The 15,143-nt window shown below is 43.1% G+C and overlaps 1 protein-coding gene across 9 annotated transcripts in view; it reads right to left on the minus strand.

Moving 5' to 3' along the window:
* Window positions 1–15,143, minus strand: part of PIGL (phosphatidylinositol glycan anchor biosynthesis class L) — an 88,747-nt gene that overhangs the window by 34,684 nt on the left and 38,920 nt on the right. For all 9 annotated transcript variants that reach the window (XR_007770350.1, XM_050929032.1, XM_050929031.1 and 6 more), the window contains exon 3: window positions 719–809. Coding sequence is in view for 8 of the 9 variants with exons in the window: in XM_050929032.1 (XP_050784989.1) it covers window positions 719–809 (91 nt within the window). In the remaining variant the exon portion in view is untranslated. The remainder of the gene's footprint in view (window positions 1–718; window positions 810–15,143) is intronic.

The following is a 15,143-nucleotide window of genomic DNA, read 5'->3' on the forward strand; positions in this document are numbered from 1 at the left end:
CAAAAAGTTTGCTCACCCCTGGACTAGGGTAAGACCTCTCCAAGCTCATTTCACTTGTGTAACTGTCAGGAATTGAGCCCAGGTCTCTGGAGGTGAAAGATCCATCCATTAATCTACAGTGTCATCCTTTCCCATTTTATTTAATAAGGCTGTTTTATTTGTTCTGGTCTTTTTGTAGGTGTTAAAGTATTTGGAAGAGGGTTAGTCTGATTTTGTTTTACCTATAAAAGAGTTTTGTGAGAGTTTCTGGAATCTACAGAGGAGTAGACACAAAGCTGCACAAATGCTCACACGTAAACTTGAAATCACAAGAAGCAAGCCTAATTTTGGGCTGCACTGCAGGCTTCCTACAATTAATGAACTTGGTGCTCATTTATGGTGAAACTTACCAGTTTCAGAGGAGCTTTGCCCTGAGTTTTTGAGTTTGACAATGAATTTCAGTGAAGGCTGGTGACATCTTAGAGAAGATTAGTAAAATGACCACATAAAGGTGCCTTGTAGGGCTGAATTACAACAATGGGTAAAGATCGTAATGTAACCTGATTCAAAACAAGGTAGACACCATCTCCTTTCCCCTACCCACCTGGCCCAAGGAGCCTCCAATAGTAAAATTCTAAGCAAAACTCTACAAAAAATAAACCTTTTAAAAAGGGAGCAAACAATCTGGAGTAGTGACGGCATGGAATGTTTTGGGCAAAATCGCTTTGCTGCATATTACCAGGTTGATGTAGTTGGTTTCTATGTGCTCTAGCACAAAGGTAGAGAGGAGATGCGTGTCCCATTCAACAGCTGGATCATCTGGAAGGTCCCTGGAAATGAAAAACACGATCAGGCACTTCACGGCTCCCCGCAGTATCCATAATATGCTGAAGTACAGATCTTGCTTCTCCGAGATTGGAAGCAAGATAATTTTATCAACCACAGAAAACCATCCAAAAACTTAGCACTGAAAGTTCTCCAAGGTCTAACAAGTAACATGTATGTTGGTAGGGCTGGAAGGGAAGCACAGCAGTCCAGTCAATATTTTTCCCACTTTGTTAAGATTTTAACTTGTTATTGTTTTTAAATTAGATTTCTCACCACCACCACCTATTTTCTTTGATCAACATCTATTTGTTTAATGATTCCTGCTTTCTGCTCCATTCCATCAAAGTTCTTACCCTTTTCACAGAAAGGAAACATCCATCCTCTCTTTATTTAAATACTTCCTTAAAACACAATTTACCCAGAAAGCCTTTCCAATAAAATCTACTGATGAATTACATATTAAAAGTAATGGATCAAATTCTGCTCTGATCCCATTATCTTAGTGTGCTTTGCACCTGCACTGTGTCTAACTATTCCATCTGTGCATTTTAGGTTGCAAGCTCCTTGGGGCAGAGATCATGGGCCAAACACTGGTCTCAATAACACTGCCGTAAATCCAGAAGTCACTCCACTAAAGTCAACAGAATTATTCCATATTTACAGTGATGTAACTGAGAGAATATGATCCCCAGTCACTATGCACTGCCAGGTGTCAAGCACACTATTGGTGTTCACTACTTTAATAATACATATAATAATTTATCATTAGCAATAATATTCCCTAAGGCTGCTGAAGACCCACGAGGATCTGTGGAACTCTTCTTTCTCTCTTCCTGTCCGGTAACAGTTTGATTATTGCCTTGAGGCAGCTTAGCAGCCAAGAGAATGCATAACCTTTTTGCACTGACACAATGGTTTGGATTCAGAATGGTCCCAGCTGTTTGCTGCTGAGCGTAGAAGTCCCATTTCCCAGTACGCTTGTCTCTTTGCTCGTTCCCAGGACAACAGGGATGATAACATCTGCATCAGAGCAATGGAACAGTGTCTCCTCAGACATAGCTCAGCGCATTTCCAAGGTCAAGCTCTTAGACTGTGTCTACACTAGGGGATTTTTGGCAAAAATTTCCCACCGCTGCTAACATGGGCAGTGGCAAGAAGGGGAGCCCTACAGACGGGCTGCCAGCATTTGCACTACTGTGCTGTCTAGCCCTGTTCAGCGCTGATTTAAATAATATGGAGTTAGAAGTACCAGCAGCATGGGTAGCCTTTTCTATATGAGCATTCTCAATCTTGCTACCCTCCTTGGAGCTGCACTGGTCTTAGCAACAGTGGAACATTTTTGCCAATTCCCCCTAGTACATGAGGTACTCAAGTTTCATCACAGGGGTGAAGCCTAGACTTAACGGGTTGTGGGGGTTGCCAGAAGCCTGAAGGCTTCAATCTAATCTGCATAAAATCAGACACTTTAGAGTCTCATCTTTAATGTAGAAATGAGCTCACTGATTTAAAATTTGTATTAAAGCTAAATGATATAATACACAGGTTAAGAAAAGAGTGTCTGTACATCTGGGTATAGTGCGTAGAGTATCCAAAAATACAAAGTTTGTTTTAACAGTCATAAGATAAAGTCATAATCAGCAAGAACCCAAATGTAGGTGAATAAATTTAACAACACAGTTTTGATATTAGCATCCAAATCTTCGGGTACATCATCATGAAAAGTTATACAGAGCTGGTTGTGGAAAGGAAATACATCAATGAGTGAAGATAGTCCCTCAGTAATTGAGAATGCAGAGTAGGTTATCTGTTAGAAAATACAATCCATCATGGAAGCATTTCAGTTACTTTCCCGACTGCGCTTCTCATTGGCACTCCAGCTCATCCCTCCTGGTATTGCCGATGTCCAGTGATGTGTTCTAGGTAGATGTCCTACTACTGGCCCCACCAAGTCACAAGACGTTGCTTGGATCAAAATAGAGCATGGCTTAAAAGGCTAATTAGATTATCCCAAGCAGCATATGCACGGAACAAGATCTAAAACTAAGTCTTCTATTGTTTTAGTAGCTTGAAGGGTGCATTTGAGGATGCACCATGCTTAGTATACTAATATTTAAGTTGTGCATTAGGCTCAGTGGGATTTTTTGCTGCCCACAGCAGTTTGTTCTTTCTTCATCCATCTGACTTTGTAATGGCAGTTCTCTAAAAACTGACCTAGGAAAGTGGAGACAGAGAAAAAGTGTCCTGTGAAAACACCAGATGAGCTCCAACCCACGAGAGGTCAGGAAGGAAACATGGCAACTGGAAATGACAATGTTTAAAAGGATGTTAGTATCCCAGCAGCAGTGTTTGGTTTTACTGAGCCTTCTCTGAAGAGGCTCTGGGCAATGGAGCAGGTTTTAACTAGTTTGGACAGAAAAAGGTCACCCTAGTTCAATGAAAATCAACAGCTGGAGGCAATGGTTCAGAATCTCTGAAAACAAACCAGTCTGAAGGCATGGGGAAATTAACCTTGTGCATGCTGAACTGATTAAAGTGAGCACATTTTGCAAGCAGCTATGCTTCTCTCCATTTATCAAGGCCCCATGAAGCGGGTCATTCATGCCCTGCAACTAAGAGGAATTTTTTCCTGCATCATATCACCTGCCAGCAGCAAAGAGACCAAAGCTGATACACACACTCATGCACATGCAGTTTGTAACTAATTAATCCTCACAACACCGCAAACTAGTATTAGCCTCATTTTGCAGACAGAGAAACTGACACAGAAAATAAGGTGGACCAACTTTTCTCTTGGCGAGAGAGACAAGCTTTGGAGCCAGACAGAGCTCTTCTTCAGCTCTGGGAAAGGTACTCCCAGCCAAGGAATTGTTTAGCACAAGTAGTCAGCACATATTGTAAGGGACCATTCAAGGCTGAGTTCCCATTAACACCTCTGCAGTCACAGGACAAAAAGAGGGGGTTAGTGGGTAACAGACTGTGTAATAAGCCAGTTGTTCTCAACCAGGGGTACACATACTCCTAGGGGTATGCAGAGGTCTTCCAGAGAGTACAGCAACTCAGCTAGATAGTTGCCTAGTTTTATGACAGGCTACATATAAAGCACTAGCAAAATCAGTACAAACTAAAATTTCAAACAATGATTTGTTTACACTGCTTTATACACTGAAATGTAAGTACAATATTTACACTCCAATCAGTTTATTTTATAATTATAGGGTAAAGATGAGAAAGTCAGCAATTTTTCAGTAACAGTGTTCTGTGACACTTTTGTATTTTTATGTCTGATTCTGTAAGCAAATAGTTTTTAAATGAGGGAGTTTTTAAACTTGGGGTACACGCAAGACAAATCAGACTCCTGAAAGGGGGACAGTAATCTGGAAAAGTTCAGAACCACTGTAATACATCATAAATCCAGTTCAATCCATGATTTTTAATGTCTGGCAGAGTGATGCACTGAAGCTCCCAGGCTCGTCTTTTGAAAGTGTTGTGCAGGTTTCCTTTGAGGATGAGGACTGAGAGGTCAAATACAGAGTGATCACTGTGTGACACAGACATTAAGTAACACATCCAAACCCACAAAGAGAAGCCAGTAGCAGAGCTGGGACCAGAACTCAAAATCATCCCCCGGGTATCTAGTCGCCCAGCCCCAGGAACTGTCTTTTGCTAAGTGTTTGAACAGCACCCAGCATATGTAAATTCTTGGCACTGCCACAATACAAATAAATACAAATAACCATGGACTCTGCTTAAACTACTAGACCAGATTACCATTCTATTTAATATACATGTAAACATATTCTTATTAATACCTTAAAAGTCAATCTCAGCCAAATCTGAAGCACAGTGACCTTTTGAACAATAAAAATGGGTTATATCTGATTGTTTATATAACTTCAGGGCTGATGATCAGAGCCATTTCGCATTTAAAAGGTTAACTCTAGCTTTCTGACTGTAGCTGATAATGTCTCTCAGCTCAAGGTCACAAGGCTGAGATAAAGGGCTGTAATGGAGTGAAAATTAGCACATTCCCTGGAGCTGACTGGAGCCTGTCCCAGGAGACACCCCCTTCCCACACCTTCTCTGTCCTTTGCCCCAGACAGCTCCTTGTTGGTGCTGCCAACCACGGGGATGGATCAAGATATAAATCACTGTTGGAAAGGGTTCCTGGATCAAATCGCTGTAGGGGTGGGGGTGTAGGAAGGGTTCAGTCAGGCAGCCTGATTTCAACCCAAGGCTTCTGGCCAAGAAGTGACATTTACAGGCATTCCAAATCACAGGCATTGAATGCAAAGGATTGTTCATAGCTTGGGAGCCTCAGTGACTGAGGGCATGAACAGCCGGCCACGATGACGCAAGGCTTTGGTCATGCAATAGGAAGATTTTGCCCCAGAATTAAGCTTGTTCCAGTTTTTATAACATTTTCAGTGAATCTGGGTTTTGCTGCTGCTCTGTCAAGTGTATTCAGTGCTGGACTGAGAGCATTGGAGAGGGAGGGTATGTCTACACTGCAAAAAAAACCAACCATCCATGGCAGAGAGTCTCAGAGCCTGGGTCAACTGACTTGCACTCATGCTATGGGGCTAAAACAGTGTAGATGTTATTGCTTGGGATGGACCCCAGGTTCTGAAACCTGGCGAGGGGGGTTGGTCTCAGAGCCTGTGCTTCTGCCTGAGCGGGAATGTCTACACTCCTATGTGTGTGAGCCCAAGGCAGGTGGCTTGGGCTCTGAGACTCGCTGCCGTAGGTGCTGTTTGGCAGCATAGATGTACCCAGAGGGTGGGATGTTCAAATGCACCTAATGTTGGCCTAACTATGCTTACTGACCTTAGCAGGAGCAGTCAGGCCAACTCAAAGGGCTTCTGAAAACCCTACCTATCCCCCTTGTATTTGTCCTCTCCATGAAATAATTACATCCTTGCAGCTACTACCCCTGTTCTTCCCCCACACTGCAATGGTGCAGAGCAATGGAGAGGTGGACCACACAGTATTTAGACCTGGCTGTAGCATCCAGGGGATTTGAGAGCCACCAGTGGGCCACAGCAAACCACATAAGGAAATTAAATCAAAAGGCAATTCCTTTGTTTTGGTTAGACTTTGCCCAGCGAGCTCGACCTGTACACCTGTACACAGCTGCATCTTCATAACAAAAGAAATTAAACAAATCTCTAGGGAAAAAATGAGAATGGAAGCACTGTATGCTACACTGTTTGTGTGTCTCCCTTCTCTTGCTTGCTTTTGTCTGCTGGATGTTGTCCCTTGTTTATTGTTGCCTCAGGGCTTGGACCATCTTACCTCTAGCTCAGTGCGTCACTAACCTTGAGCATGAAGCCAGCAGCACTGGCCCTGCCAGAGGGGTTAGTTTTTGTAAGATAACTTTTATATTTTAACAAACTTCACAGTTAAGGCAGATTTGAGAAGAGCAGCCATGTTGGAGAGACTCCTTTGTGTCCCTGATGGAAACTTTAAAAGCTTCACCTACTACACGTGGCCCAGCTCTACCTTTCTTCTATGACATCCTGTTCACTTCCTGACCAGCTTTCTTATGTTCAGCTTCTAACAGAGCTGCACCCAATGCATTGTATGTGCTTCTTTTTTCAGAGTTTTCTATGGAATTTGCTCTGATCACGAGCCAGAGTCCTATGATCGCTTCAAAGATTAAGTTGAACTAAACAGCCAGTTTGGATGAAGTCCATGTGATTTAATAAAGGGCAAATGGCTGTCCCATATGGTACACTTGTGTTTACAATACACTTGGGTCTGTCACTCCCTAAGATTGCTGAGAACAGGCAACGCCCAGGCCTCTGGGACACTGTTCTAGTGCCTCCTACTGGATGACAGGCTGCCTGGAGAGAGCAGTATGGATGGGGGTCTGTTAGGAAGCCTTCTCAGCCTTGTGGGGCCTTTACAGGTAGTGACAGGAAAGTGGAGTGGGGTGGAAATGGGGTTCCTGGAATTACTACTCTCCTCCCCTCACCAAACATATCAAACACCAGAGCAAAACCTTCCAGATACTCTGGGTAATCTGATTTTTCATTCCACTGAACTCCAAAAGGATAAAAATGAAAGGATTTGCTCATTGAGTCTAACTTCCTTACTAGCTCTTTGTCCTCCAGCATGACCCTAATCAATGCAAGGCTAGTGACCAGGAAACAACTTTTGCATGGATTTCTTTTCCCCTCAAAGAATGACATTACATTAAATCAGCACAGAGGTTGGTAGATTAATGGTAGACTACGCAGGAAACAGGTGAACTGCTGTTCAGTAGTTCCCAGCTGCGAACAATGACGGCAGTGTGTTTGTTTGAATAAAGCACACCCTTTGTATAAAGTTAAGATAAAGGAATTTCTGAACATCTGGGTGATTGAATCTGGACCAGAAAGCAAAAGATCCCACACAATAAAATGACGCTAGCACACAATTAGTGAAGAGGCTGTGTGATGACCAGAGGCAATCAGCGAGTGACCTTTAGTCAATTTATCGGAAAGTCTGAGTTAACAGCAATGATCATGTCAGCCTCTGAAGAGTGAAATGTGAAACTATTTTCTAGATTATACTGAGATGAATGGAGACAGGCTAGCCCTAGAGTCTCAGACAGAGCTTGCACGCACCTATGTTAACAGGTACTTATGAATATCACATCCCACTACTGACAATTACAGACAGGGAGGAAATACCACAGCTAGGGTGCATGCACATCTCTGACTCAAGTAAAAAGAAGGAAGGCCACCCAGGGACTGCAAATCCAGCATATCCAATGTCACATTACACTGAAGAACAGGTGCTGCACAACTGTTGAAAAGGTTGACACCTATCTCTTAGCACCTGGCTGGGATGAACATGGAAAAACACAAATGTCTGAGAAGGCCTTGGGAAATTACTGACAGAATTGAAGCCAAAAACCATGGCACACTGACCACAGGGAATAAAACAGGGGGTTGGCAATGACTATCCAATGACAAGCAACCTACTGAGAGGCCAATCCTGAAATCTTTATTCCAAGCGACTTCCAGTTAGATATTTCTAAGAATTGAGTAAGGGCTTCAGGATTTGGCCCAGCTGTGGAATAAGCTCCCAAGGGGAGGGGTGGAAACCCCAACGCTTGAAACATTTTGAAATAAAACAGGGCAGACCACTAAAAATCCTGGAGAGAACAATCTCACAAAGGAAGGAGGCTAGACCAGATCAGCCATCATAGTTCTCTTCCTTCTCTAACGTCTATGATCTGGATCTAAGGGTCTACATTCAATGGTCAATTCTTCAAGCCTTGGTGCATACTACATAGGTCAGTACCGACATGAATACTGTGGGTATGTTGGGTAATGCTCATGTGTGAAGAGGATACGTGTATCTAGACATTATTCACCGATACCAGTTCTTACAACTTCATCTAAAGTCCATATAAGCTCTGTGTTCTTGTCCACTGGTCTATGTAAAATCTCATTGCAGCTGTCAGTCAGTATTCCATGGACCTACCATAAATTTACTAAAAGCCGAGGGTGATCTAGCTCGTTAAGTAATACATTTTTGTCCCGGGCATGATCATAAGTTTCTGTTTGAGAAATAAGAGTGGGCTGTAGTTTAAATTTAACAAGGTTGCTAGAAAACACAGGATCATTTGTCACGCAGGAAGTTCTCCAAGCGTCCCCGTACTTGTCTAATTTTTTAAAATGAATTATTGATGATTTCTCAGCAGAGCTGAATGTCTATTCACGGAGATGAGACAATTGCTTATCATAATTTGAAATCTGGTATTTATTTGACGTCTGTGCCTCTGAGCCCTGTTGATAAATTACAGCACAAAGCTCTGTAGGAACAAGTTCATATTCATTGCCTTTAAACAGAAAAAAATGGTGTTGGCTGGCAAGAGTGGAAATGTCCAGAGATCACGGTTGTAAAAGCTATCTTGGAAAAATAATATATTAAAAATTAGGCCTTGTCTACACTAGAAAATTAGATCATCATAACTATGTCACTCAGGTGTGAAAAATCCATAACCCCAAGTGATGCAGTTAAGCCAACCTAAGTCCCCATGTAGACAGTGCTAGGTTAGTGGAAGAATTCTTCTGTTTATCTAGCTACTGCCTCTCGGGGAGGTGGAATACCTACCCCAATCCCTCCCATCGGCATAGGTAGTGTCTACACTGCAGCACTACAGCGATGCAGCTGTGCCACAGTAGCATTTTAAGTGTAGACAAGCCTGTAGAGGGAGAGGAGGCAGGCAGGTCTAGCAGTTAGAGCAGGAGACAGTGTCAGAAGAACTGGATTCTATTCCTGACTCAAGTCACTAGTTTTAGTTACAGTGCTTCATGCCCCACTTTCCACATCTGTAAAATGGGAATAATAAGATGTATGCACCTATATAATGCACTTGGAAAAGCCTTATGGAAGTAGTATTGTAACTAGATCTGAAAAGCACATCTCCTCAGCCACATGGCTATAATGAGCACATCAGATCTGTCCTGCACTCTCTACACTGGCATCGCATAGAAAAACAAATCAAGGTCAAGCCTCAGTCCTTCTCTTCCAGGTGCTCCATGGCCTGTGCCTAGCATATCCATAAGACTGCCTAAAGTGCTAGAATGAAAACAGGAATTTAGGACCATCCCAAACTTCACTACCTTGCACTTCAAGTGCCAGATGCATTTCTTTGAACAGGCATCTCTAATATAAACATATAGCAATGTGTCTGTGTGTGTGCACACGGGTTTGTTATATTATTTACAAAAATCCAAAACAAGAACAATTCACTGCACATGCTTCTCTCCCGGGGACAATAATGAGAGACCAAACAAGTGACAGATGTTAGTCATGTTGCTTAATATGCAAGTGGGAGGTGCTTATATACAGTACTGTGGTGTTGAGCAGTCTAAAACCCTGGATAGAACAGCATAGTAGTAATCTGGGAGGCATTACTGATTAATTTATTGCATAACTAATGGAGGGCCAAGTACTTCTTTGTCATGGACGGATTTCGAATTCAGCTGCCAGAGAAAGGGAGGAGCTTGTTTAATTCAGTCTGACCTGCCATCATCAAAATCTACCATGGATAGTTTACGTGAGCTGCACAATGAGACAAGTCTCACAAGGAACCAAGGTGGCCACTTCTGCTAGGGACAGCAGTAACAGGACAACCAAGTACAGTTACTGAAAAATAATTTAATAAATTGAAAAATAAAGCAGATTCCCACACTTTATCTTATACCCTCATCAGTTACTTTCCCCCCCCCATTACACTTCCTGCTTCCAAATGTACTAACATTCATTTTGCTCACCCACTGAATGCCACATCAGGGCCAGTTATGCTACTTTACCACATACAGCCATTTTCTGGCCAGCTTAGACTACCACATACATCATCACTGAATTTGGCCCAAAGACTCCGATGGCACCTTTGACAGCAGGTCTCAGTTTAGCCTGTGGTTTCCGATACAACTACACACACAGGAAGACAGCCCTGCTGCAGGCTGTATGCTGAAGGGCTGGAAGCTTCACTTTCGTTTTACAAAAGCTCACAGTTGGCAGAATCTGCTGGGGCCACCACAGACAACACTCAACCAAGCATTGGCTCAGTTGACTCCCAAAGTTCACTGAAAACACCAACTGGAAACAAGACTTAACAAAACCGGTTTTTGGCCCCATGAGGTTTAATACTGCCATGCTGAAATATGAAAAGCCTTCCTCCTCCAGCCTGCTGGAATATGCTTTAGCCAGCAGATGATAACATGGCCTGTAATAAGCTGGAGATTTTCTATGGTTCACCTCTCTGAAAGGTATAAAGCAAAGCACATCATTATGGCTCCCCCTCCATATAATAAGCACTGCTAATACCAGGAAAACAAAACACTAATGATTGCCAGCCCTGTCTTGGTTTGTGTGTTTGTTGGGAAAGTACAGTAGTGGTCACTCTCCAAAATGCCTGACGTCATTGACTAATACAGATCCATTAGCATCATTCAACGATCTCACCTGCAGACTTCTCATAAGAGAAATGTCTTTAAATACTAGCCTCTGTTTGTCAGAGGATAGAGATGGATGGCAGGAGAGAGATCACTTGATCACTGCCTGTTAGGTTCACTCCCTCTGGGGCACCTGGCATTGGCCACTGTCGGTAGACAGATACTGGGCTAGATGGACCTTTGGTCTGACCTGGTACGGCCATTCTTATGTTCTTAGCTGTTTTGCACCTTAAAGCAACATTGCTGGGAAAGGAACATACAACACAGCACCCCAGTTCAATACCTTCCTAGGGCCGAAATGACATTTGAGATGTTAAGTGTAATAGGTCTGCCACATTATCTTGCTGCTTCCAAAACATCTATCATAAAACTAAAGGATTTCAACCATCTGTTCCATCACCTCTCACTCTGCTCTAATCATTAGTAAGACCTTTCCTATTTATTGTAATACCCTTAATCCCCATTGACACATCTGGCATTAAATGTAGTGCACATGCAACACCCTATACGATTCCACCTGTAACACTACATTAGTTACTGATAGAAAATATTACTCAGATGTGTTCAGCACATTTGAACTATAGTAGGTGAGCATATGTATTCATCTATTTGTTTTATAGAGCAAGTGTCTAAACCACATATCTCAGGGCATGTGGACATTATTTAATTAAACATACATTATAGGTCAGAGTTGCTTCCAATACTGGAGAATAATACAAGATCCAAAGTGCCACTGAAGTATTTGATACAGAACTCAAGGGTGCATAGAGCTCTGTGTGGGTTCCTATCCTAGGGTGTATTTTGCCCTGTTTGCCCAAGAAACAAATGAAAAATACATTCCCTCTTGTCCACATGACCCTTCAGTTCAGAGCATGTAGAGTTGATCCTAAACCAAGAAAAGGTGGATGAACCTAATCAACAACTGGTTTTAACAAGTTAAGGCTGCCAAATGCCATAATGGTCACTTTGCTGCTTACCCATAACCACTCTCAATTACCCAAAAACAGTGGGGACAGAACTCAGATCATGAGGCTTCAAAAGCACAGGCCCTATCCTACCATTTGAGCTAAAGGAGAAGTCTCATTACTAGCATTATTGGGTCTATGAGACACAGCTGAGCGGTTCTGTATCCATCCACGAACAGTGTACATAATCAGTCATTATTATTATTATTACTATTCTTATTTGTATTATAACACCCAGGAACCCACTGCGCTAGGTGCTGTACAAAAAGAACAAAAAGGTGGTCCCTGGCCCACAGAGCTCACAATCTAAGCACTGTTATATATCAAAAGCAAAAGAATAATATAGGGCACAGCTGGGCAGGGAACCCAAAACCTAGACCCAGCTGAGCAGACATCAGATATATACACTGCTCTTACCTTCCTCAACCTGGTCCAGTAAAAGCCTTAAAAAATGAAAACAAAATGGTTTTGGTGGCAGAGGGGCAAAGTGAGTTAACCCACTGTGGAAACAGAATTTGGAATCCTGGCACCACTTCCTCTTGAAACAGACTTTTCTAGTTTCAGCATACCAGGCAGGTTTCAGGCACCACACAGAGCAGGTGGGGTACCTTGTCAGGTGGAACAGGAACCCAGTGTCTTCCAACTGGCTTTTTACTACCAGGTTGGCACACAATGTTCCTGAACAGGATCCTGCCCTGCATCATAATGTGCTCAATATGCCACATGAGAAAGGGGACAGACTGCAGGGGAAGGAACAGGAAGTCTCTCCTTGCAGCCAGCAAAATCGTGCTGAGGGGAATGACTGAAATACAGCATCCCACATGTGCCAAGCAAATTCAGCAAGCATTTCATCATGATCTTAATACTGGTCTTGTCTACTCTCTGAATAATAAATACCCCGTGTTATACAGGCAGCCACCAGTGGTCTGATCCTGCTCCATTCAGGTCAAGGGGAGTTTTGTAAACCACTGACAGTCAGGATTGGACTCTAACTGAAGAGGTCCTAAAGCACAGCCACTCCTGGCCCAAAGGTGGCCCATCATTAGAGCCCTACCGAATTCATGGCCATGAAAAATGTGTCATGGATCGTGAAATCTGGTCTCTCCTGTGAAATCTGGTCTTTTATGTATTTTTACCCTAACTATACAGATTTCACAGGGAGACCAGTGTTTCTCAAACTGGGGGTCCCAACCCAAAAGAGGGTTGTGGGAGGGTCACAAGGTTACTGTAGGGGGGCTACAGTATTGCCACCCTTACTTCTGAGCTGCCTTCAGAGTTGTGCAGCTGGAGAAAAGCGGCTGTTGGCTCTGAAAGCAGTACCCCACCAGCAGCAGCCCAGAAGTTAGGGTTGCAATGCCATACCATGCCACCCTCACTTCTGTGCTGCTTCCTTCAGAGCTGGGGCAGGACCCCATACAGTTAAAACACCGTGAAATTTCAGATTTAAATATTTGAAATAATGAAATGTATGATTTTTAAAATCCTATGACCATGAAATTGACCAAAATGGACTGTGAATTTGGTAGGGCCCTACCCATCCTGTCTGAATAAACACACAGCCTGAGATTGCTGGACTAAGTTGACCAGTTGATGACCAAATCCAGCCATCAGCAATTTTGATTTATCTAGGGGGAAAAAAAGCACCAGAAAACATTCTGGTCACAGGCATTTATATTTGAAGTCAACATTTATGTACATTTACATTAAAATCAGATGTAGCCCTTGCAGAGCACTGGCAAGTTGCCAAACATAGCCCTCAAGTTCACAATATTTTAGCATCCCTGCACTATATTGACTCCATCCAAGGAGCGCTAGCCCCTAAGCTACGCAGAGCCAGGAATCCATTTGATCTGCTGTCTCAAAGGGGAATGTTCTTTGTTAAAATCATAATATACGTGAAGAGCTAAAAACAGGGTGCTGAGATCTCTCTAGCCGGTCACACATTTTACTGGTGCTCCAGAGTCACTTGCATATACAACGAGATGAAATCCCTATCCCACTAACGGATTGATCCTGCAGCTGACACGAGAAGTCCTTACTCATATAAGCAACCCCATCACAGGCACAATCCTGCAAGCCTGACCCATGTGAGTAGCCCTGTTGTACAGTCACATGAGTAAGGGCTGGGCTGGTCCTGCCATTGACTGGGAGGACCCCTACCCCACTGGCTGGGAGCTGTGCCACTGACTTCCACAGGAACCTGATAGGATTCAATGTTCGTAACTTTATTCTGTAACAGCTAAGAGGGACTCAGCAATAATGAATTAAAAGAGTAACATGGAATGGCCTTTATTATTAAGCCATCTCACTCTCTGCATCTGATTTAATGGGAACGTTATGTAATGGCTTTGCTAGAGCAACAGCTCCAATGATCTATAGTAACCCCCATTGCTGCTTGCTGCTCCAGAATGCAAACATCTCATTGCCGCAGGGACTATGATGTAGCTGTTGAACTTTGGCCCACTATAAAGCCTCCCACTTTGATTGGCAAGGCTTTCTAAAGGCTGTTTACTCTAGTCATGTGATAGGGGGAGAGGGAGACTTCTGGCAGTCTATCAGGAGCCAGCAGTATGTCTCGGACAAGCCGGAATTGCCAAAGGGTTCAAATGGATTAACTCATTCAGGCTGGGGTTTCACGCTACCGTCAGCTCGCGAAGGGTCCAGGAAAAGGAAATCCTGCACAGTGTCAAAGATATTTCACTTGAGGCAACGCGCCCCCATGGCAGCACTGCAGGGACCTGAGTAGCAGTAGGAAATTATTTTTTTTATTTCAGGACTTTATTTTGCAATGGGGAAAAAAAATTCAATAAGCTTTAAACTAGGGGTAAAAAAAGGCCATTTAAAAAATGGCAGCAAGGAATAACCAGCTAGAGGTGGGAGCAGAATTTCCTATCAGAAGCACTGTCTGCTAGGGATACACACTCCTCAGTGATTTGGATACCTGGGAACGAGAGGATAAGATGACATCCAACTATGCATAGTTTGCTCTTCTGGAGCACCTTTAACCCCAGGCTCTAAAAGTACTGTACAAACATCAGTTAAACTATACAACATCTCTGAGGCAGGGAAGTTGTATTCTAAGAGTGCCCTATTCAGAACTGTTACCGTGTTCCTATGGAACATCCCAAAACAGGGCAGTATCCATAAGCTACAGCCATGAGTCAGTATACAAGGAGCACTACTGCTGCTGAGCACTTCTATAGCCCTTTATGTTTTCAGTGTTCCAGACACTAACCAATTAATCGCAACACCCTGTGAAATTGATATTGGAAAGTAGGAAAGTAATATCATCCCCATTTTATAATAGAGGCATAGGGAGCTCTAGGGAATTGGCTAAGGCTACTCACTGAATCAGTGGCAGAATCAGGAATAGCCCTTGTAGGTTCCTGGCTCCCTGTTCAATCCAGTGCACCAC

Source organism: Gopherus flavomarginatus, chromosome 19, assembly GCF_025201925.1.
Source record: "Gopherus flavomarginatus isolate rGopFla2 chromosome 19, rGopFla2.mat.asm, whole genome shotgun sequence".
Taxonomy (NCBI): domain Eukaryota; kingdom Metazoa; phylum Chordata; order Testudines; family Testudinidae; genus Gopherus; species Gopherus flavomarginatus.